This window comes from Scylla paramamosain, chromosome 2 (genome assembly GCF_035594125.1).
Source record: "Scylla paramamosain isolate STU-SP2022 chromosome 2, ASM3559412v1, whole genome shotgun sequence".
Classification (NCBI taxonomy): Eukaryota; Metazoa; Arthropoda; class Malacostraca; order Decapoda; family Portunidae; genus Scylla; species Scylla paramamosain.
Window position 1 is genome coordinate 20,512,085 of NC_087152.1, and position 22,935 is coordinate 20,535,019.

At 41.3% G+C, this 22,935-nt stretch overlaps 1 protein-coding gene across 1 annotated transcript in view; it reads right to left on the minus strand.

Annotated features, from left to right (window-relative positions):
* LOC135111690 (GDP-D-glucose phosphorylase 1-like) overlaps nt 1-22,935 on the minus strand; it is a 164,372-nt gene that overhangs the window by 13,252 nt on the left and 128,185 nt on the right. Inside the window, exons 8-9 of the mRNA XM_064025285.1 lie at nt 19,906-20,057; nt 11,876-11,941 (exon numbers count right to left, since the gene is read on the minus strand). Coding sequence (XP_063881355.1) covers nt 11,876-11,941; nt 19,906-20,057 — 218 coding nt within the window. The remainder of the gene's footprint in view (nt 1-11,875; nt 11,942-19,905; nt 20,058-22,935) is intronic.

Here is a 22,935-nt window from a genome sequence, read left to right on the forward strand (position 1 = left end):
ACATTGGAGGACCCCTTCACAAACTGTGTGAGGATCTGAATTGTGTGGTCCATTGGAAGATCTTTTGTGCCTTTGCATTGAATGTTCTTGAGTGACTCCCACCTTCCCTTGCCAGGTATGATGTCTGTGGCATTATCAGAAAACACTGCCACAGTCTTGCTGTGAAAAGACTCTGTGAAGTGAAAGAGGCCAAAATGACTGGCCTTGAGCTCCATAAAGTTAATGTAGTGGGAGTGCTTGTGATGAATCCACAGACTGCTTGTTGAATTCTGTAAAACTGATGCCCCTGAACCTTAGCTTGAAGCATTGGTATACAAACACACATCAGGAAAGGTTAACTGTAAGGAGTGTCCCATGTCTGGGTTGTGTTTGTTGACCACCACTGAAGGTCCCTAAGAACATTGCTGTCCCAGGAAACTAGAAGGGTGTCATGATGGGACTACTGGTTCCACAAGAGGGAGAGCTGTAAATGAAGACTGTGCATCCTTCATCTTGCCTCAGGGATCAGGTGGATGAGAGATGCCATGTGGCCTACAAGAGATAACCAAGCCCTCATAGGGGTAGATTGGATGCTGTGGAAGGACATGATTAGAAGGTGTAAGCTCTCAGATGATGTCAAGCTGAGAAAATGTTCAAAGGAGGAGATAGAATCTCCATCCAAAGAGGTCACTGACTGAGAGAGTGTAAGAGAAGACTTCTTCCAATTTATTTGAATCCCCAGCAAGGAACACAGGTCAAGAAGATAGTTGGTCGCCTGGAGGTCGCTGTTCTGATAGCAGTGAATTCCCTGCCAATGTTGAAACCACTGAAGTTGGAGCCATCATCCTGGTGAAAACTTGTGGGGATGAGGAAAGACCAAAACAAAGGGCCTGGAACTGGAGGTGTCATTCCTTTGAGATGAAATGAAAAAACCTGCAGCTGTCTTGATGGACTGGAACCTGGATGTAAGCATCCTTTAGGTCAATGGATGTAGCTGTGGCTTGCCAACATACTATTCTTACACTCTCCATCCTAAAGTGAGTGATGAGGACATATCAATTAAGTGTAGAAAGGTTGAGGATGGAGCAGAAACCTCTGTTGACTGTTTTCACAGTCTCCATCCTGAACTGAGTGGTGAGGACATATTGGTTGAGTGTAGAGAGGTCAAAGATAGGGTGGAGACCTCCGCTGGCCTTGGGCACTACAAACAGGTGGCTGTAAAAACCTAGGGTCATAGGTGCTTCCTCTACTGCTCCTTTTTCTATAAGAAGCTAAACTTTGGAGTTCAGTACCTTGGCCTTCTCAGAACCCAGAGAATAATTCCTGAAAGCTAGGGGGTTCTGAGGTAACTGGAGGTCATGCAGAGAAGGGGATCATATAGCCTTTGTTGAAGACATTGAGAATCCATGCCTCTGCTCTGATGGTGACCCAGTCCTCCAGATTCTGGACAAAGCAACATGCTACTGAATTCCTTGAAAGGCATAGGCTTATTTGCAAAAAAAAAAAATGTTGGACAACATCTTGGACTGGGTGTTATGGAAAGAGCCAGAAGTTGGCTGAAAATGTTGGGTTGTCCTTGGCTACAAGGACAAGTAGTTGCGACAGAACAAAGAGGTGGGCTGACAATAGGGAAAAGATCCCGAGGAACTGGATTGAGGATGCAGTCCACCAAAGGAGTACCTGATGCTGACTGGGGATTCAAAAGTACCTGAGCCGCTGCCTGCTGGAAGGAGAGGGAGACAGCTTTGTCTGCCATCTGAAGGGCTTCCTTAACCTGATCTTCATCAAAAAGGAAGGCAGAATCAATAGTTAATTTCCTGAGGTCCACTTTAGTTGTTGACTTGAAAATGGGTGGAAGATGAGAAAGGAATGCCTCATGCCTCATGGCCTTAAAACGAAGGCAGAGTCCTTAGCTGTGTCCATTACGGCCAGTTGAATGCCCTGGAAAAGTTGGTCAGCCATAATCTTGTCCTCTGGTCCCAATTATAAGGAGCAGGTAGAAAGCCCTCAGACACCAAAGCAGGAAATTTTGCACTTCAAGTTGGCATGCTAAAACTCCTTTAAGGCAGGTCACATCTGTGTGTTGGACCACCATCTTGGGTTCCTTGCCTCTGGTGGTTAGGGCAAGGACCAACTCAGTGTTCATCTTGGCTGCCTTCCCAGTGGATTTATGACTGACTGTTAACATTGTAAGCCCTCCTGTAACTGTTGGACATGTAATGAGCTTAGGTGGGTCTGGAACTCTCAGTGGCATAGAGAAGAGCTTTGAGGGCCACATCCAAAGAAAACCCATAATTTGTATCCTAATAAGATGAATGTGTTTATCCTCCAGAGGCCTGTCTTCCCCTGCTGGGGTGGGGCGGTGGACATTCTCAGCATATTCCAGCACCTTAGGAAAACAGTGGATATGGAGGCCACTATGGTGTGGAAGGTCATAGGTGACACTGCATTGTCTGTGGTGCCCCTAACACCTATAGCACCAGCCTCTTCCTCCAAAATTTTTCTCCAAGGATCTTCAGGAATCCTGGTGGAAGTGGTCCGACCAAAGGACCTGTTGTCGCAAAACTACATCTGTGGGGTCTGGGTCTGGTGGTAAAAGCTACTAGGGGGGACTGCTGTATTGCCTGTCACCCGTGTGCTTTGTGGACCAAGGTGGAAAACTACGAGTGATGTGAGTTGCTCCCCCATCTGGGTGTGTGGGCCTGACTGTGTCCCCAGTCATCACCCATGGCAACTGGCCTCGCTAAGGCTGGGGAGGGGGGTCTGTGGTAGAGATGTGATGGATGTCTGCATCTGCATCTGTATCCTCAGAACATCTGCATAGTTTTTAACCTCTGCATCCACATCTGCATCTGCAATTCTGAAAATCTGCATCTACATCTGCATTTGTGATGAAATAAATGTCCAAATCCGTATCTACATCTGCAACACACACAAGGCTGTGGCAGATATATTTTATATATTACAGACTATAGAATACAGAGCATGCAAAGTTGAAGAAAATTGAATAATGCATCTCAGGTGGAAGAAAGACAGGGTTAGCAGCTAACCTACTTTCTATCTGTTGGGCCACCATATCAGACAATTACAGAAGTACATGAGACTTACCATAGGTTAGTTGAAATGTGCTTCGGATTTTGCGAGGCACATCACGTCTGCTAGATGGTAGAGTTCACATGAGATACACTACACTACGCCACACAGTCAGTCTTTAAAGATACAACTACCCACATGAAATATTATCTCCCAACCCTTCCAGTCCTTCAATTTTTGTTGTGTAAACCAAGAATCATCAATTAACAAAGGGAGGGAGTGGAGGGCATGTGAACTCTACCATCTAGCAGACGTGATGTGCCTCGCAAAATCCGAAGCACATTTCAACTAACCTACGGTAAGTCTCATGTACTTCTGTAATTTTACTTCAGCAAATCACTTGTCTGCTAGATGGTGCCGTTCACATGAGATTTTAAAGTCATGTGGGTGTTGTATGTAAAGGGTTCTGTCAAATTTCACATTTTGTAAATAGGTGTAAATAAAAGTTCCTATTACAAAAACCCCATTGTCATTTATGAAAATAGAACATGATTTTTACTGCTGATAACATTTCAAACCTTACATTATACTGAGCCTGGCACTGCTTCTTGAAAAAGGGTCTATTTCCCTTTGTATATCCTTATTATAATATTTAGCAAATGTGGCTTCCTGCGTCCAACCAGCTTTTGCCATGATGGTGGCAATAGGCACATCCAGTGCCTTGGCCTTAGACACTGACACAGGTCTAATACTACCTGCTGTGTACCTCTTGGTATCAATCCCACACTTACATAACATGGTCTTAAGCCACCTTGCCACCATGTCCTTAGAAACACCCCTATGGGGTTTTATATAACTTATGAGTAGTCTCCCATCTGCATTTCCAGATTCTGTCCTTAGCCTCTCAGTTCTTTCTATATATTCTTTCATAGCCTTAACTACACAAAATCTGTAATCCTGAGGATAAGCTTTAAATACAATAGTACGAACATTAAATTTTGGCCTGCATTGTTTGATGTTACCTCCTAACAAAACTGAAACAGATTCTTCTCCAAATGCCATATTCACCAACAATAAGTGCAAAGTTTGGATCCTGGCTGCTTGTGTCATTGCCATCAGCATCACCATTTTTAGCGATAAGTCTTTCAGTGTTAGGCTGTGTAGTGGTTCCATGAGTCTTATCTTTTGTAATACAAGTTTCACATCCCAGGTCGTTGCGTACCTGGGTGTAGAAGGGCATAAGTTGAAGACTCCCCGCAGAAATCTGTTGACAAGTGGGTGATTGCCCGCTCTGCAGCCTTCCACCATAATTCCTATTGCAGATAGAGTCCCTCTCGCCGTGTTAATGCTTTCATAACCCACATTCCTTTGAAAGTTATGAGACAGAAAGTTTAATATATCTGCTATAGATGGTGCAATGGGATTAATGTTCCCTCTACTACAAAAGAGTGTCCACCTCTTGATGTGAGTGTTGTATTGTCTACCTGTTGCTGGTTTCCAAGAGGCCATAATGATTTCCGTACCTTCTTTAGATATGCCACGTTCTCCAAGTTGTTTCCGGACAACTGACAAGCCATCAAATTTGTGTGTTTCATTATTGGGTGTTCCTCAGCAGTTGACGGATGCATTAGCACATTTTTCCTTCTCTGTATGACCCGAGGGTCGTCTACTAGCATCCGAAGGAGCACCCCCATCCACGGTTGTGATGGCCAAAGTGGCACTATGATCCATCCTCTGATCCTTTCCTCCCTTAACTTCAGCAGACATCTAGAGATCAGAGAGAAGGGAGGAAAGAGGTAAACCAATTTAAATTTAGCCCATGGAATTGTAACTGCATCAATATATGCAGCCTCTGGATCTGGTGTCCATGCACAGAATGGAGTCATTTGTTTGTTCAAACGTGAAGCGAATAGGTCTATACAAAGATTCCCAAATATAGAACACAATTCCTTAAATATCATCTCATTCAGCTGCCACTCATGTCCGTCATTAAAGTAAAGTGATGCCTCGTTGGCCATGACGTTACATTTGCCTGGTATGTGGGAAGCTGTCAGCCATACCCCATTACTAAGACACCGTTCCCAGATGTTCCTACTAATGTCATCACAAACTATTGACTTAACACCTCCCATCTCATTCACGTAATTAATCGCTGTGGTGTTATCACATAACACCCTGTAAACCTCTAAGGAGATGTGTAAAAGATCTCAATGAGAATAACATAGCCAATAATTCACGCATTAATGTGCGAATGCACCTCTTCAGGGGACCATCTGCCATTGGTAGTGATGCTATTTTGGCAACCTGCCCATCCTAGATTTTAAGCATCTGTGAACAACTCAGTATCTGGTGCATTTCTGAATATTTTCTGCATTTCTGAATATTTTCCTGTTTTGATTCTCCAATTCCTTAATCCACCAGTTTAAATCTGTTCTAATCTCCTCTGTAATGTTCATCCATCTATTAAAGTCTCCACATGCCTCTTCCAAAGCCTTGATCTTTGCTCTTTCCATCCTCCTATAGTGCATCTTCCCCATCTCTACAGCTGGGATTGCTGCCACCAGCAGGCCAATCACTCTTGCCACAATTCTAATTTTTTCTTTGTCTATTGACTAAAAGAGAGCAATGCTGTATAATCTCATCCCTCCTACGCGCCGGCAAGGTAACTGTCATGGCCACCAAATCTATCACGTTACCTAAATACTCAATACGCGTAGTGGGACTTAAAACAGATTTCTCTACATTTATGCAGAAACCTACACTCTGCAACAACTGAATGTTGTCATTCATGCAATCAAAACATCTCGGCAAAGAGCTACCATACAGAAGCGTATCATCAATATAACTAGTGATGTTGTGGCTTTTATGCCTAAGTGTAGAGAAAACTGGCTTCAGAAGTTTTGTAAATAGACGAGGACCATCCGAAAACCCGTTAGGTAGACATGTGAACTGGTAAATCTTATCCAACCATCTAAAACACAGATATTTTTGTTGTTCCTCTGCAATTTTTACTGAATAATAGGCTTTCTTAAGGTCTATAGAAGCCATATAATCTCCTTGACTAAGTAACTGTAATACTTGTTCAAAATTTTCCATTTTAAAATGAGTATATTCTACATGCCTGTTCAGTTTTCAAGATTTAACACCATCCTATAATCCCCCATCTTATTCTTCCTCAGAAAAACTGGTGAAAGTATTTGTTGATCCTGTCTATGATGGCCTTTATCTCTAACAATTTTTTAACCTCCTAATGCATAATCAGTTTATCTTCCTCACTAAAGACATACTGTATATCCTCTCTAAATAAATATCCGATATTAGCTTCATCTATATTCAGATGACAATGTTCCACCATATCCAAAATGAACAGGTCACTTGTAATCACACGCCATTTATTGATAAACTTGTGAAGTTGCCCAGCCTCAAATTGTTCTTTCACCTGGGTTAATGCCGGGGGATATGTTGACCCCGGCCTCTCACGTTTTTTGTTGTCCAAGCTTGAGCAGGGTAGGAGCGCCTGGGTTCACCACTGGAGGGCATCCTGCGAAAATCATATGGCTGATATCTGGATGGGAATCCACAGGAGGAGGCCTTGGCAAAAAAGTTACATTGTTTACCTCCACCAAATCTGCCACTGCTTGCAGTCCAAGATGTAGGCTTCTTAAAAGTGAATTTGGTTTTCAGCCTTTCTGCCTCCTCAATATTTCTGTTGGCTTGTGACAGGTCATCCCCAAACAATAGATCCATCATGGGAGCCTTGTCAGCACACAAATGAGAATATTTGGGATTAATGTCCCTCTTTATGATATGTCGCCTGTTCAAGTTATTTCTGTAGTGGGCATTACCCAATAATGCTAATGCACCATTGAGCATGGCCACCTCATTTGCAATAATTTGGTGCTCTTCATCACGTGCCACCTTGTCTAGCACAGTAAGCGATTTTACAACAATAGTAGCTGCCTTGGTAATATCTTTTTTCCCACTTCCCTTAAGCCTCTGCAGGCAGTGCGTCCAGGACCTGTGGGTTGCAATCCATTTGAGTTAATGCATGGCAGTTATTTGGTCTAAATGTCACCTCATCCTCTACAATGGCTTTGTAATCTTCCTGCCTCATGCCATTAATAAACAGGTGGTTCACCATTGCAGCAATTTCCTTGTCAAGTTCTTTTGAGACAGTTTCCATGGGTCCATAATTCTTAGCACCTTGTAACAATATACTATCATGAGGAACATCCCTCTGGATTTCCTCTTCCTCATCACTGTTCTCCCTCAGTGGAGTTCTAAATCCAGAAAATCCTGCCTGTGATTCCTGAGAATCAGGCATCAAAGTATTATTTGACACCTACAGGGGAGCATTGTTATGAACTGCTTTTGACTTCACAGCCCCATTTTTCTTCTTAAGCTTGTCCATGTCTTTCCTCAACTCAGTCAAAGCATCCATAATCATGCCCAAAGAAGGCGCATTGCTGTCTTCACCAGCGTATTTTGGAGAAGGGGAAGGTGACCGAGAGTAACTTAACCTCTCATGACGAGTAGAACGGCTCTTAGATCTGGATCTTTCTTCATGTTTACTCCCCTTGTGTAGTCCCTTTACCTTAGCTGAGGTGCGTGGCATGCTGGTAGTTGTGAATCTCTCAGGACTGGGGCAAGCATCAGAAGGCGTCCTAGACATGGCAGCTAATGTTAACAAGATGCCACCCCTTTTAACAGCAGTTCCTTTTATAACCCCACGGGTGCCTTAACCTCACACACAGGGTAACTTTAAATCAAAAACTCCTTCCTTATAATAATCTGGGAAGTCAAATGCCCCCAGGCTTGTAAATAAGGCAATATTCCTCTTGCCCCAATAATGGGTAACAAGATGGAACCATCTCGCACCTATGTCGGCTCACGAGTGCCCAAATATTGTTATATATATATAGCATAAAATATTTGCCAATAATCTGCCTTATACCAAGTAACGGATATCATATAACCAATAATCCGCCCTTATACAAGGTAACGGATATTTATAGTCCATAATCCGCCCTTAAATCAGGTAACGGATTCAAGTAGGCAACACTCCGCCCTTATCAGGTAACGGATATCCATAGGCAATACTCCGCCCTATAATCAGGTAACGGATCACTAAAGACAATATTCCACCCTTATAACAGGTAATGGAAATCATAATACACAATCCAAACAAGAAAACTGTAATATTCCTATCACTCCTCGATAACAGAAGTCGTAACAACAGAACAGGAGGCGGGACCGACGTCCGACTTATGTGGTGTCTGCGTAGTAACTGACTGTGTGGCGTAGTGTAGTGTATCTCATGTGAACGGCACCATCTAGCAGACAAGTGATTTGCCGAAGTAAAATATATCAGGGAAAGAAGCATGCTGCTGGCTTTCAGGAAACCTCATGAAAGAAGCAAATTCCTTAAAAAATGTAGGCATATCCCAAGGAGCAACTTTTGAGGTACCAGGAAGCTGGGAGACCAAATTTTCTGGCCCCAATGAACCTGACATGTACCCAGCATTGGAATCCAGAAGTGGGGAGCACTGGGGAACGCCAGTGGAAACAGAGAAAGGAGTGCGATTGCCCCCAGCCCTTGTCTGCCCACTTTGTTCCCACCCAGAAGGGAGGATAGCCTTCCTAATAGCTCTGTATTCCCACCTTTTCTGTAAGACTTGCTGATATTCAAGTGCACTAAGAACCAGCTTGGGGCTCCACTCAGCACACTCACAGCACCTGTTGTTGACATAAAAAAAAAAAAAAAAATATGACAAACTAAACATACAGTGTGTGGATGTTTGTGGACACTTCCAAGAGCTCTCTTGCACCCAGAAGAACAAATTCTCCTGGTAATGTGTGATGACATGGAGCAATGAAAAAAAGATAGGGGAGAGCTCATGGGGGAGCTGCTACCATGTGCTGAACTGGGAAGGCTGGCCTGCTCCTGGCTGACAGTGATCACAGAAGCAGAACACTGAAATTCCATTTCCTTAACCAATGGAGAGTCATCAACACCAAAGAACACATCAGACAAAGCCAAGAAGTGCTTCTGGTGGTGGGATAATTCTGCCATAAGGCAAAAAGCTAGTGACTGCTGGGTAAACGAGAGCCAGCATTGTATGAATTGAACAGCAGCATGTCTCAAAACAGAATGAGGGATCACCGCCTGATGGGTAGGGTTGCTGGAGATACTCAATGCAGTGTTGCCAACAGGATGGGATATGATGTAATTTTCTTTTAAATGTGAGATTAAATGTTTGGGTAATGAGGAGCACTGTTATTGCTAATATAAAAAGCAAGTTGTATGTGAAAAAAACTAGGCATTTCTTCACCATCTTGTTCTTCCCTCTGAAATGGGCATACTGTTTGTCACTTCCTTGGCTTGAGAAATGCATACAAAACTAATCAAGACATATCTGGACCTGCTCAGCTGGTTCTTTTACATGTATATTGATAATTTTAACTCTTTAATAATTTCTCATTTTCCTAGCCTTCAGGTACAGATAATAAGCATATATTTCACAGATTTTTCTATGATTGATATCTAATGTTAAAAATATCACCATAATATTATGTCATGTACTCGTATAGTGTAATTATAAAGAAGTAAGAATGAAGGGAGGAAGAAGAGAAAGAAAGAAAAGAGACAGGCTGGAGATGAAAATTTGACATGTCTCGGACATATAACCTATTCACAGCACTTCGTATGACATTTACCAATGCAGAGTTACTCGTACTCCCCATGTAATTTTCCTTACTTCCCATTGTTAATTTAATTTGAGATTCACCCAGCATTTAGTAGAAGAATTGCTCTTGATGATAAAGTAACCAGTATTCATCCAGCCCACATAGTTTAGTCACCAGACTTTTCAAAAGGAAAATGCTTTGTTCATGTAAACCAGTACTGGGTGAGGTGAGGCAGTGGGGTGGTGTATGTGTGTATGTTTGCCTCATGTTCCCACAGTCAGTCATAGTCCAGCTTCGACCCCAGATAGAAATACCATCAGAAGGCAGATGCATGGAGGAGACTGGGTGGAAGGTTTTTAGTTAGACATGCTAGTTGCTCTAAGGGGATAAGTGAGTAATTACTAGCCATATGCCCAGCCTGTATGGGTAGTGTAGGAGTCTCCATCACAGCCTGCCTGAGAGTGTAGTTAAGTGTAAAGGACTTCATATCAGAGATGTGACTCCTCAGCTATGTGTGTGTGTAAAGCGAGCTTTGTTATAGTGAGAGGTGAAATACGCTCCTGTCTGTTTTTGTGGGCACTGTGTCTGCATATGTGTTTTGTTAAATGCTATTGCTGGCCCAGGCTCCTGGAGAGTGCTTGGTTGCATAGGAGTCTAAGTTAGCCGTTGCATAGTGAAACTTTACTCCCTCCTCAGGCCTGTTGGGGTCTGGTGTCCAGAAAGCAGTAAACAACGTTACTCAGTGAGAGATATAACACTTTGTTGGACAGTGGGTGGATTTTTTACTGAGTTCAATGGGGTTTTATACCTTGACCTTATTATGTGGTTATCGTACATCATAATTATTTTCCCTAGAAGATGGCGATCAATTCTTTCCCAGCTGTTGGAGCTGGTAGTTGGTGAACTATTTCTCTGTTTGTAGATGGGAGAAACAGACTGGTGATCTCATTAGTGTGACCTGGCATTATGAATGGTTGTGTAAAGGGTGCATGAGTCATGAGAAGCCCTGTACACTCGTATTTGAGCCCAGCACTGACTCCATGTAAGGGGTGGTTCAGGGAAGCTAGGCCAGTTGTGGCAGCTGTATGAGGGACTGGAAACTGTGGTCATAACAATTATAAGATAAGAACACAGCACAGCACCCTTTTGGATCCCAATGTAGACTGTCGATACTAGCGTCCAACAGTAGAACAGTTGCGATCAGTACATCACTGATATATTTCCCATTCCTGTGTATAAATATCCCTGCCTTTTGCATTGCTCACAATATTTTATATCTTTGCCATCTATATGCCAAGGTGGCATATAGGAGAGAGAGAGAGAGAGAGAGAGAGAGAGAGAGAGAGAGAGAGAGAGAGAGAGAGAGAGAGAGAGAGAGAGAGAGAGAGAGAGAGAGAGAGAGAGAGAGAGAGAGAGAGAGAGAGAGAGAGAGAGAGAGAGAGAGAGAGAGAGAGAGAGAGAGAGAGAGAGAGAGAGAGAGAGAGAGAGAGAGAGAGAGAGAGAGAGAAGCTGATTAAAGATGCAAGTCCACAAAAATATCCAAAATTATGAGGAACCTCTGTAGTGAACAAGTTTAAGTCATAAGTAGGAGGAAATAAAGAAGCAGGCAGGGAGTTCTGACTTCACTAGTAAAAGGGATAAAAGACTGAGAATACTGGTTGACTTTTGCATTAGGGAGGTGGACAGAATATGGGTGACAGAAAGTAGAAACCCCTGTGCAGTGAGGCTATGGGAGAGAAGGCATGCAATCAACAAGATAAGAAGAGCAAGAAGAATTAGCATGAAAGTAGTGACTGAAGATGGCAAGAGATACAATCTTGCAGAGAAAAGAGAGGCTGAAGACAGTCAGTTAAGGGAGAGGACCTGATAAAACAAAATGCTTTTGATTCTTTCCTGTTCCAGACAGCAGTATTAGTGGAACCCTCTATACATGTAAAGCATACTCCACACATGGCCCCTGTACAGATGTAGCAGCTGGGGGGATGAGACAAACTGGTGGAGTGACCATTGACACACGAAATAAAATGCAATCAGTCAACAGAGAAACAACAAGTCCATGACTAAATTCTAACAAGTAGTATTTACTATAAAGAAAGCACTACACAAACTAATAAGAACTTTTTTCTCATCCTAAAAGAGCAATATCCTTTAGTTTTTGTCTTTTTGGACTACTCACAATAAACAGGAACATGGCCTGCCAGTTCACAAGCAGCAGTGTTCAACAAGTCCACATCCTTGGCTCCTGCATAAAAGACAACAGTTAAGTAATTTAAATATAGATGTGGACAACTAGAAACCAATAAAACAGTCATTAGAACATTAAAATACATTCAGTAAAGTGACTGCAAATAAAATGTCTATATGACAAGTGCATTAAAAGTCTACACAGCATTTTTTATAAACATTAACAGATATCCTGGACAACCCTAAAAGTAAAAAGAATTAGTGGTGACATGTGTGGATGGTACCCATCCCTGGCTGCCTGATACAATAGGAGTTAAGCAGTAATGAAATGCTCACCCTGACAGAGAGAGGATGCATGTTATGTTTCCCTCTGTCAGCTGCTATTTTTTCTCATATGTCACTTTTATCATCTAGTAGTTCCCCTTCCTCTTGACCAAAGTGGGTCAGACCAAGTTTACATTGCAGGAAAAAAAACAAAAAAAACACGTGCTTTAACCCTGTCTGCTTCATGTGCAGTAAAAAAAATTCATGTATGCTGGAAGGCTGTTTACTGCCTTAAACACAAAGCAGCAATGCAATGTACAGGTGCTGTTCTAGTGAGAAAACAAGGATTGGGGCCAGCAAAAAAGATTACATCAACATAGACAACATTCTCAAGAGAGAAGTGATATGTGATTCAGCAGTAGCAGCCTCTATAATTAAGAAAAAAACACCAAGACCTTATGAAAGATGTGTCAATTAAGATCATCCAGCATCATGTATAGCAAAACCTGGCCTTACCAACCTGGTGAGCTGCTAAAAAAAAAGCTCATACATACAGGGGGCTATGAAAAGAAAAAGGCTAAATTTCTGTAAAAAAAAGATATCAACATCAGACATCAGAAAAATGTAGGAAAGTAATGTTCAGGAATGAGAGCACTTTGAAACTGGTGAGGGGAACCTCAAAGGTCATGCATCAGCCCAAAAATGTGTTGTGCTATGATTATAGGTACACTGTTAAGGTGAGTAAAATATCATGACAGTGTGATAGTCTGGGGATATTTTAGTGGATTAAAGGAACTAAATTGAAAATGTGTGAAGCATAATGTAAAACAAGGTAGTGAAAAAAAAGCCAGCTCACAAACATCAAAGACCAGAAGACAACACTGATGAAGTTGTGATAAGCATGTATGTCATCCACTGCACATATCTTGCTGCTTTAATGCCATGCTGACTGCAACAGGTGTTGAATATGAAGAGAAACATGACTAAATATTGAACATTAAAAAAAAATGTAATAAAGAGGAGACAAGTGGATATGCTACAAAAAACTGTATAGATACTCCCAAAAATTTACAAATGTGTTAGATTCCAGATGGCCATTCATAAGTTTTTATGTTCATATTCATGTTATATTCATTATGTGTGTGTTTTTTCCTCACATTCAGCATGATGCAGCAATGTGATATTGCCACACTGTGCATTTTGTCCTCACATTCGGCAAGACAGCAGTGTAACCTTGCCACATTTAAAACTGTATGAATGTGTGTTTTGTCCTCACATTTAGTGTGACACAGCAATGTGGCACCATCACATTTAGAACTGTGTGAAAGTGTGTTTTGTCCTCATATCCAATGTGATACAGTGGTGTGATGATGCAGTGGGAATAAAAAAACATAATGGCACCTTTTGATCTTAATGCTGATGTTACTGGTAAGTCTGGATTTCTCCTAAACCACACCTCTCATTTGTATCTCAAGATGTCTGTAACAGATTTTTTAAGTCAAAGTGCATCTGTATACAGAAAATGAAAATTGAGGTATTATGAGTGTAAAGAGTGAAGGATCATTAACTACTGTTAACTGCTGCCACACATTTTATTGAGGTCTCAAGCAGCAACTCCACACGACCTGGGTGAGTCGACTTTGAGGTTTCCATTCCATGGCAAGTCAGTTCCTAGGCTCTGCTTGAGTCTTGAGCCCTACACATTTTACTTGCTTGTCTCTGTACTGTACATAGGGTATTCATTGTTGCACACTGTTACCAAGTAAACTATGAATCTGACCAGCACTGTCCATGAACTTAAACCCAGAATATGACACAGTGAGCAGGATAAGGCAAGGTGATCCAATAGTGAATCTACTCTTGTTGGTGACATTACAAGTGGATGATAACAAGGTAGCAGGCAATCAAAGCTAACATGGAGGCAACAGCAAGCCCAAGCTGCACACAACTGTCATGTCATGCAGGAGCTCCTGTCAGGTGTTATAATGCCTACTACTGATGATGTCAAGGCTGCTAACAAGGCTACTGCTAACAGCTCTGGACCTTGGATAACACCCATGTTGCACCATCCCAACAGCAAGGTTTAATCCCAACCACCACACAAGATCTCATCTAACATCACACTCCATGAGTATAAAGTGTGGTGCAGTGCATGGGCAGACATGACAGACAGATTTTTTTTATTGGATTTTTGTTGCCCTTGGTCAGTGTCCCTCCTATATAAAAAAAAAAAAGACTATAAGGAGCTACTACAGCTTCAAGAGCAGCCGAAGAGAACACAGTTTGCATATTTTCTCTCACTCCTGAGATGTGCAGTACATTATTTTTTTTTTTATGTAAGAAGGACACTGGCCAAGGGCAACAAAAATCTAATAAAAAAAATGCCCACTGAAATTCCAGTCCCGTAAAAGGGTCAAAGCAGTGGTCAAAAATTGGTGGATAAGTGTCTTGAAACCTCCCTCTTGAAGGAATTCAAGTCATAGGAAGGTGGAAATACAGAAGCAGGCAGGGAGTTCCAGAGTTTACCAGAGAAAGGGATGAATGATTGAGAATACTGGTTAACTCTTGCGTTAGAGAGGTGGACAGAATAGGGGTGAGAGAAAGAAGAAAGTCTTGTGCAGCGAGGCCGTGGAAGGAGGGGAGGCATGCAGTTAGCAAGATCAGAAGAGCAGTTAGCATGAAAATAGCGGTAGAAGACAGCTAGATATGCAACATTGCGGCAGTGAGAGAGAGGCTGAAGACAGTCAGTTAGAGGAGAGGAGTTGATGAGACGAAAAGCTTTTGATTCCACCCTGTCTAGAAGAGCAGTATGAGTGGAACCCCCCCAGACATGTGAAGCATACTCCATACATGGACAGATAAGGCCCTTGTACAGAGTTAGCAGCTGGGGGGGTGAGAAAAACTGGCGGAGACATCTCAGAACACCTAACTTCATAGAAGCTGTTCTAGCTAGAAATGAGATGTGAAGTTTCCAGTTCAGATTATAAGTAAAGGACAGACCGAGGATGTTCAGTGTAGAAGAGGGGGACAGTTGAGTGTCATTGAAGAAGAGGGGATAGTTGTCTGGAAGGTTGTGTCAAGTTGATAGATGGAGGAATTGAGTTTTTGAAGCATTGAACAATACCAAGTTTGCTCTGCCCCAATCAGAAATTTTAGAAAGATCAGAAGTCAGGCGTTCTGTGGCTTCCCTGCGTGATATGTTTACCTCCTGAAGGGTTGGACGTCTATGAAAAGACGTGGAAAAGTGCAGGGTGGTATCATCAGCGTAGGAGTCAATAGGACAAGAAGTTTGGTTTAGAAGATCATTAATGAATAATAAGAAGAGAGTGGGTGACAGGACAGAACCCTGAGGAACACCACTGTTAATAGATTTAGGAGAAGAACAGTGACCGTCTACCACAGCAGCAATAGAACGGTCAGAAAGGAAACTTGAGATGAAGTTACAGAGAGAAGGATAGAAACCATAGGAGGGTAGTTTGGAAATCAAAGCTTTGTGTCAGACTCTATCAAAAGCTTTTGATATGTCCAAGGCAACAGCAAAAGTTTCACCAAAATCTCTAAAAGAGGATGACCAAGACTCAGTAAGGAAAGCCAGAAGATCACCAGTAGAGCGGCCTTGACGGAACCCATACTGGCAATCAGACAGAAGGTTGTGAAGTGACAGATGTTTAAGAATCTTCCTGTTGAGGATAGACTCAAAAACTTTAGACAGGCAGGAAATTAAAGCAATAGGACGGTAGTTTAAGGGATTAGAATGGTCACCCTTTTTAGGAACAGGTTGAATGTAGGCAAACTTCCAGCAGGAAGGAAAGGTAGATGTTGACAGACAGAGCTGAAAGAGTTTGACTAGGCAAGGTGCAAGCACGGAGGCACAGTTTCGGAGAACAATAGGAGGGACCCCATCAGGTCCATAAGCCTTCCGAGGGTTTAGGCCAGCGAGGGCATGGAAAACATCATTGCGAAGAATTTTAATAGGTGGCATGAAGTAGTCAGAGGGTGGAGGAGAGGGAGGAACAAGCCCAGAATCGTCCAAGGTAGAGTTTTTAGCAAAGGTTTGAGCAAAGAGTTCAGCTTTAGAAATAGATGTGATAGCAGTGGTGCCATCTGGTTGAAGTAGAGGAGGGAAAGAAGAAGAAGCAAAGTTATTGGAGATATTTTTGGCTAGATTCCAGAAATCACGAGGGGAGTTAGATCTTGAAAGGTTTTGACATTTTCTGTTAATGAAGGAGTTTTTGGCTAGTTGAAGAACAGACTTGGCATGGTTCCGGGCAGAAATATAAAGTGCATGAGATTCTGGTGATGGAAGGCTTAAGTACCTTTTGTGGGCCACCTCTCTATCATGTATAGCATGAGAATAAGTTGTGTTAAACCAAGGTTTAGAAGGTTTAGGACGAGAAAAAGAGTGAGGAATGTACGCCTCCATGCCAGACACTATCACCTCTGTTATGCGCTCAACACACAAAGACGGGTCTCTGACACGGAAGCAGTAGTCATTCCAAGGAAAATCAGCAAAATACCTCCTCAGGTCCCCCCAACTAGCAGAGGCAAAACGCCAGAGGCATCTTCGCTTAGGGGGATCCTGAGGAGGGATTGGAGTGATAGGACAAGATAAAGATATGAGATTGTGATCGGAGGAGCCCAATGGAGAAGAAAGGGTGACAGCATAAGCAGAAGGATTAGAGGTCAGGTAAAGGTCAAGAATGTTGGGCGTATCTCCAAGACGGTCAGGAATACGAGTAGGGTGTTGCACCAATTGCTCTAGGTCATGGAGGATAGCAAAGTTGTAGGCTAGTTCACCAGGATGGTCAGTGAAGGGAGAGGAAAGCCAAAGCTGGTGGTGAACATTGAAATCTCCAAGAATGGAGATCTCTGCAAAAGGGAAGAGGGTCAGAATGTGCTCCACTTTGGAAGTTAAGTAGTCAAAGAATTTCTTATAGTCAGAGGAATTAGGAGAGAGGTATACAGCACAGATAAATTTAGTATGAGAGTGACTCTGTAGTCGTAGCCAGATGGTGGAAAACTCGGAAGATTCAAGAGCGTGGGCACGAGAGCAGGTTAAGTCATTGTGCACATAAACACAGCATCCAGCTTTGGATCGAAAATGAGGATACAGAAAGTAGGAGGAAACAGAAAAGGGGCTACTGTCAGTTGCCTCAGACACCTGAGTTTCAGTGAGGAAAAGAAGATGAGGTTTAGAAGAGGAGAGGTGGTGTTCTACAGATTGAAAATTAGATCTTAGACCGCGAATGTTGCAGAAGTTAATGAAGAAAAAGTTGAGGGGGGTGTCAAGACACTTACGGTCGTCGACAGAAAGGCAGTGCGACCTGGGGACATTTATGGTCCCCTCCCCAGATGGGGACTCCGAGGCTGGTGTAGGAGTCGCCATGATGATATTAAAATTTTTGAGTGAAGAGTGTGTGTGTTATTAGGTGCTTGTAGTTTTGTGTGGAGGAAGAGAGTTGTCTTTAGAGGGCAGGCTGTGACTGCCCCCTTGTGTTGTGAGACACAAAGGGAAACGTTCAGTGAGGTCACAGCTGGGTTTAATGGTAAGTTCACAGCACCCCCTGAACAGTGCTTTAGACTTCACTGGGAGTAATTATCGTTTCGGCAGGTGTCTACTGCCTCCTCCAAGGGCCCACAGTGTTGGGATCTCCAATGATGACAACTCTGCCAGTGGATGATATTCTCAGGCACATAACAGAGCACTTCCAGCAGCACTCAGGTATGTTAAGTATGAGGAATGCAGGGAGCAGGAAGCAGAGTCTTTTGGAGGTTGTAGTGGTGAGCCATTCCCAAGTAGCCATTAAAAGCAGCACTAAGCATGAGGAAAACAGTGCAGTGTTTGTAACATCACATGACATTTTGGCAAGTTGTGCCACAGAAAAGACTACCAGAGAGGTGATATTGATTTAACACCTCCATGGCACTCTGATGTTTCAAGTTGCATGAATCCTGTGGATTCGGGACATGCTTGCTGCACCAGCTGCCACAACTACCACCTGCAATGATAGTACTGAGCATACAGTAGCAGCCACTGCCAGCATCTCCACTACCCACAGTGATAGTACCAAGTGTGTCACTGCTACTGCCACTACCTCTGCCATCTGCAGAGATATTACTAAGTGTAAGGCCATTGCTGCTGACAACCTTGCCACCAGCAGTGATAGTACAGAGAGTGAGGCCACCACTGCCAACAACCCCATCACCAACAATGATAGTACCAAGCATGAGACCACCACTGCTGACAACCCTACCACCTGCAGTGATAGTAATGACTGTGAGGCCACTGCCACTGACAGTCTTGCCACCTGCAGTAATTAAAAACGAGTGTGAGGCCTCAGCCACTGATGGTCTCACCACCTGCAGTGACAGTACCGAGTGTGAGGCCACCGCCACTGACAGTCTTGCCACCTGCAGAGATAGTACCGAGCATGAGGCCACTGTCACTGACAGTCTTGCCACCAGCAGTGATAGTACTAAGCATGCTGCTGCTGCTGTCACCCACACCACCTGCAGTGATAGTACTGAAGCTTAAGCATACATTGACTCTGGAACAGCTCCAGCAACTTGGACGTAGCCAATTCCTTCAGCTTCTTCAGGAACCAGAGGTAATACAGGGTACTGTGCATTGCTGCCCTCATTGAAGATAGGAACACTGCTTTCTTCACAGTATCATCCTGCATCTTGTTGGCATGGAAGTACTGTTTTATTCTCTCACACCACTCTCCCCATGCCAATCTGTCTGACTTGTTGTACTCACCAATGTGGTCAAACAGGAGCATTGTGCTATATTGTAGATTATCCTCATCACCACTGTTGTAAACCAGGGCAGAGAAGAACATGCAGGGCAAGGTCCATGTACCATAAGGCTTATACAAGGTGAGGCAGCTGAGACTACCTGGATTTCTCAGCTCATACCCTAGGCTTGTAAGTCTTTAAAATACAGATTTGAACAGCCTTTGAAGAATATTCAATCTCTAACTAGCTCACCACTATTTGCATGAATCTTTCTGAATTATCCTGGACTACAAATGACTGAAGCACAACTTGTTAAGGTTTTATTCTTATATATATATATATATATATATATATATATATATATATATATATATATATATATATATATATATATATATATATATATATATATATATATATATATATATATATATATTCAATTCTCATTGCTTGAAATAAATGAGAACTCTCAGTAATTTCTACATCATATGGAGCGAACATGAGTAATAAATAGTACGATGGTAAACAGCACAGCCATATAGAGAAGGAATTATACAATTTGCCTAAAACAATATAGCAACCTTATGCAACCAACATTCAACACTTTGTCATTTATAGGAGAAAAGTGAGAGTGGAACGAGCAGATGCATTATTGCATAACAGGCAGAGCAGGGTGGGGGAAACAGTGTTTGGATACTAAAAGCAGTTTCACCACACACACCTTACCAAATAATATATGAAGATTAAAGAAATTTCTCATTAACTCATCCTTATTCTATCTCTTGGTATCCAGTAATGACTGAAAGATTCATTATCTGTATTTCTTAACGACTCATCTTATAAACTTACTATCTTTAAGGCCTCGCTGTGGATATAGCAAATTTTTGATATAATGAACTGGCCTTTTCTCACTTAGCTTAATAGAGAATTTAGTTTAACTCTAGAAGAATGAGTAACAGCAAATATTTGATAAATGAAGGATAAGTAAACAGGAGTTTAAAAATAAATAAGGTTGCTCACCAGCCATAAAATCTCGTGCCCAGAGCATCACTCTCACTGTACTATATGTATCTTCAGAACTGCTAACAGACTCTACAGGGGCTCCTCTGGTGATGAACATATTGTGGGCCACCTTCTCCTTCAGAAATACATTAACCAAGATCATCACAGACCTGAAACAAGACAAATGTATGAGGTAATAACAGATGAAGAATTTATTATGGACAAAGTATCCATATCTCTTACCTAATAAGTTTCAAAATATAAATTTCAAACCAAAATATAAGTCAGCTTGCCACTAATGTACAATATTCTAACACAAATTGCATTTAGCAGAGAGAGAGAGAGGTTAGGGTTGGAGAAATAAAAGAGTTAGATAAGGTCAAAAGTTGGACAGAAGAGAGAGAACAACAACAAAAGATGGACATAGAGGAGATAATAAGGCAACAGCAACAGGAAGACAATAAGGATATGGAAAAGGAAGTGATTAAAATAATAAAGGAAAAAGTAATCTTGTGAGAGACATGGTACAGAGAAAGATGGGTGTGGTGGTATTTGGGGTCAGGAAGAAGAACTTACCCATGAAAATTGCTAGAGAGAAAGAAGTGAAAAGGGCTAAGGATATTATAGCAGAAGCAGTGGAGGAAGAAGGGCAGATAGTCAAATAAATTGAAGAGGTTTATAGGATCAGAAAGTACAATGAAAATGGAACAAGACCAATGAAAATAAGATTCATGTCACAAATAGTAAAAAACAGGAAAATTTGCAAAAGTAGAAGAAATTAAAGAAATATGGATGAAAAGAGACATTAATGAAGAAGAGATAAGTAAACTGAAAGAATTGAGAGTACAGGCCCAGTCAAAAAATGAGGAGAGAACACAGGAACAAGTGAGAAGATTCACCTGGAAAGTTGTGGACATGAAAGTGAGGAAATGGTGGCACAAAGATGCCATGCAAGATCACCAAGCAGAAGTTTAAAGATTATGTACACTATGGTTTGGTGTCGAGCCTATTGGAACTTAAAGACTACTTAAAGAACAATAAACCAGATGTGATATACTTAACAAAAACTAAACTAAAAGAGGAAATAAAGCTGGGATTTGCAAAGGAAGGATATAGTACATGAAGGAGAGACATAAGATGAAAGGGAGGAGGAGGAGTGATGATGATACTGGTAAAAGAGGATATTGTTGTTGAGGAAGTGGAATATGGTGATGGAATGGCAGAAACATTGAGTGTTGTGATTAAGATCAAAGAAAGTGAAAAAAGGAAAATCACTGAGACATTCATACCACCAAAAACTAATGCATAGGAAACTAATAAATTAAAAGTATGCAACTAAAAACAAAAAATAGTATAGAGGAAATGATAAGGAAAAGTAACAAAGTGCTCTTAGTTGATGACTTCAGCACTAAGGGAATTAACTGGGAGGAGATGGAAGTGAAAGAAAATGTCAGGTCATGGAGCGAAGAACTTATGCAGACCATGATGGTGAATACAATGAGACAATGGATGAACAAGCCTACAAGATGTAGAGAAGAACCATCACTGTTGGACTTAGTGTTTATGAAAACCCCAGAAAGTAGACCAAGTATACATTGTCTGAGTCAAATGGGAAGAAGCAATCATGTGATGATAGAAATAGTACCACAGGAGGGAAAAATGTTGCTCAGGAAAGAACAATACAGAAATGGAAGACAGAACTATGCTAAGCCAAACTTTGCAGAGCTTGATAAATTTTATGGAAAAATTAACTGGAAAAGCTATTTGAAGGTAAAGTAGTGCAAGAAAAATATTATATATTTTTTGCATTTTGGGTATTTTGACAAAATACCCAACACCCAAAAGAGGGCAGCAGGAGAGCAGAACCAGGTGCTTGGTTCCAATCCAGTGAATCCCCATAATGAGACAATTGGAAAAGTGGTGGTTCCTTTACAGAAGCAAAACAAAAATAAAAAATAAAATAAAATATAATAAATAAATAAATAGATAGATAAATAAATAAAAAATAGTCAGATGACAAGACTTTATTCTCAAAAGACGGTAGAATTAAAAGATATTTTCATCATTTAAAAATGCAGTAAAATGTGTATAAATGTTGTCTTTTATCTTGTAATGCCTAGCACAGTGTTTACCATTAGTGAATGCACCAGTCACAAAAATTTAAAATTTTGTACACACCTAAGTAAGTGACAAGTTGGGTATATATATATTTTTTTTTCATTGGATAGCACATTGGTTGTAAGATAAATATGTCATATGATGAGTACCCTCTGTATTTCTTTCTAATAATGGTGCATAATATCTGTCTTAATCTATGTAAGTGTGACTCAGTTGTATGTAATTCCATGTTTAGTATGAAAAAAAAACTGCAATAGCAGTACTTACTGTACATTTAAACTTACAAAACACCTTATTCACACTTGATTGCTCTGCAATAGTCTTCCCAGTTTCTCTCAATCTTTCATATACCTCCTTTCATGGTCCTCTCAAATATCTCTGTCTATCCTTTCTGTTGCCAAGATATAACTCACTTTTCTTACCATATTTCCATTTATTTCTTATTTTCATCTAAATAACAACAGCAAATTATCTGAACCTTCAAGAATTCTCCTCACTACCTAAGTACCCAATACATCTTTTCTGAATCTCATCTACTATTATACAATCAATCAGACTATCGTATTAAAACTACCTTTCCCAGATTTCTCTTTCAAATAATTGAAAACTTCCTCATACAGTCTCTCCATTTTCCATTTCCTGCATTTAAAGCTGCACACACACACATTCATGCATATTAGAGTATACCTATCTTCATCTCTCACATTATCTTTGATCATCTCCATCCATATGCCTCAATGACTTTCTCTACTGTAAGGGATATGAATGCATACTTTTTTTCTTTAATTTCCTGAAATTTACAATTTATTTCTATAATAAGTGATACTGAATCAAGAAAAATAAAACATATAAAGCATCTGGAGGAAGATTGAAATATCAAGAAAAAAATTACAAAAAGACTTCAATACGTTGACAAAAGTAGCTAGCTTG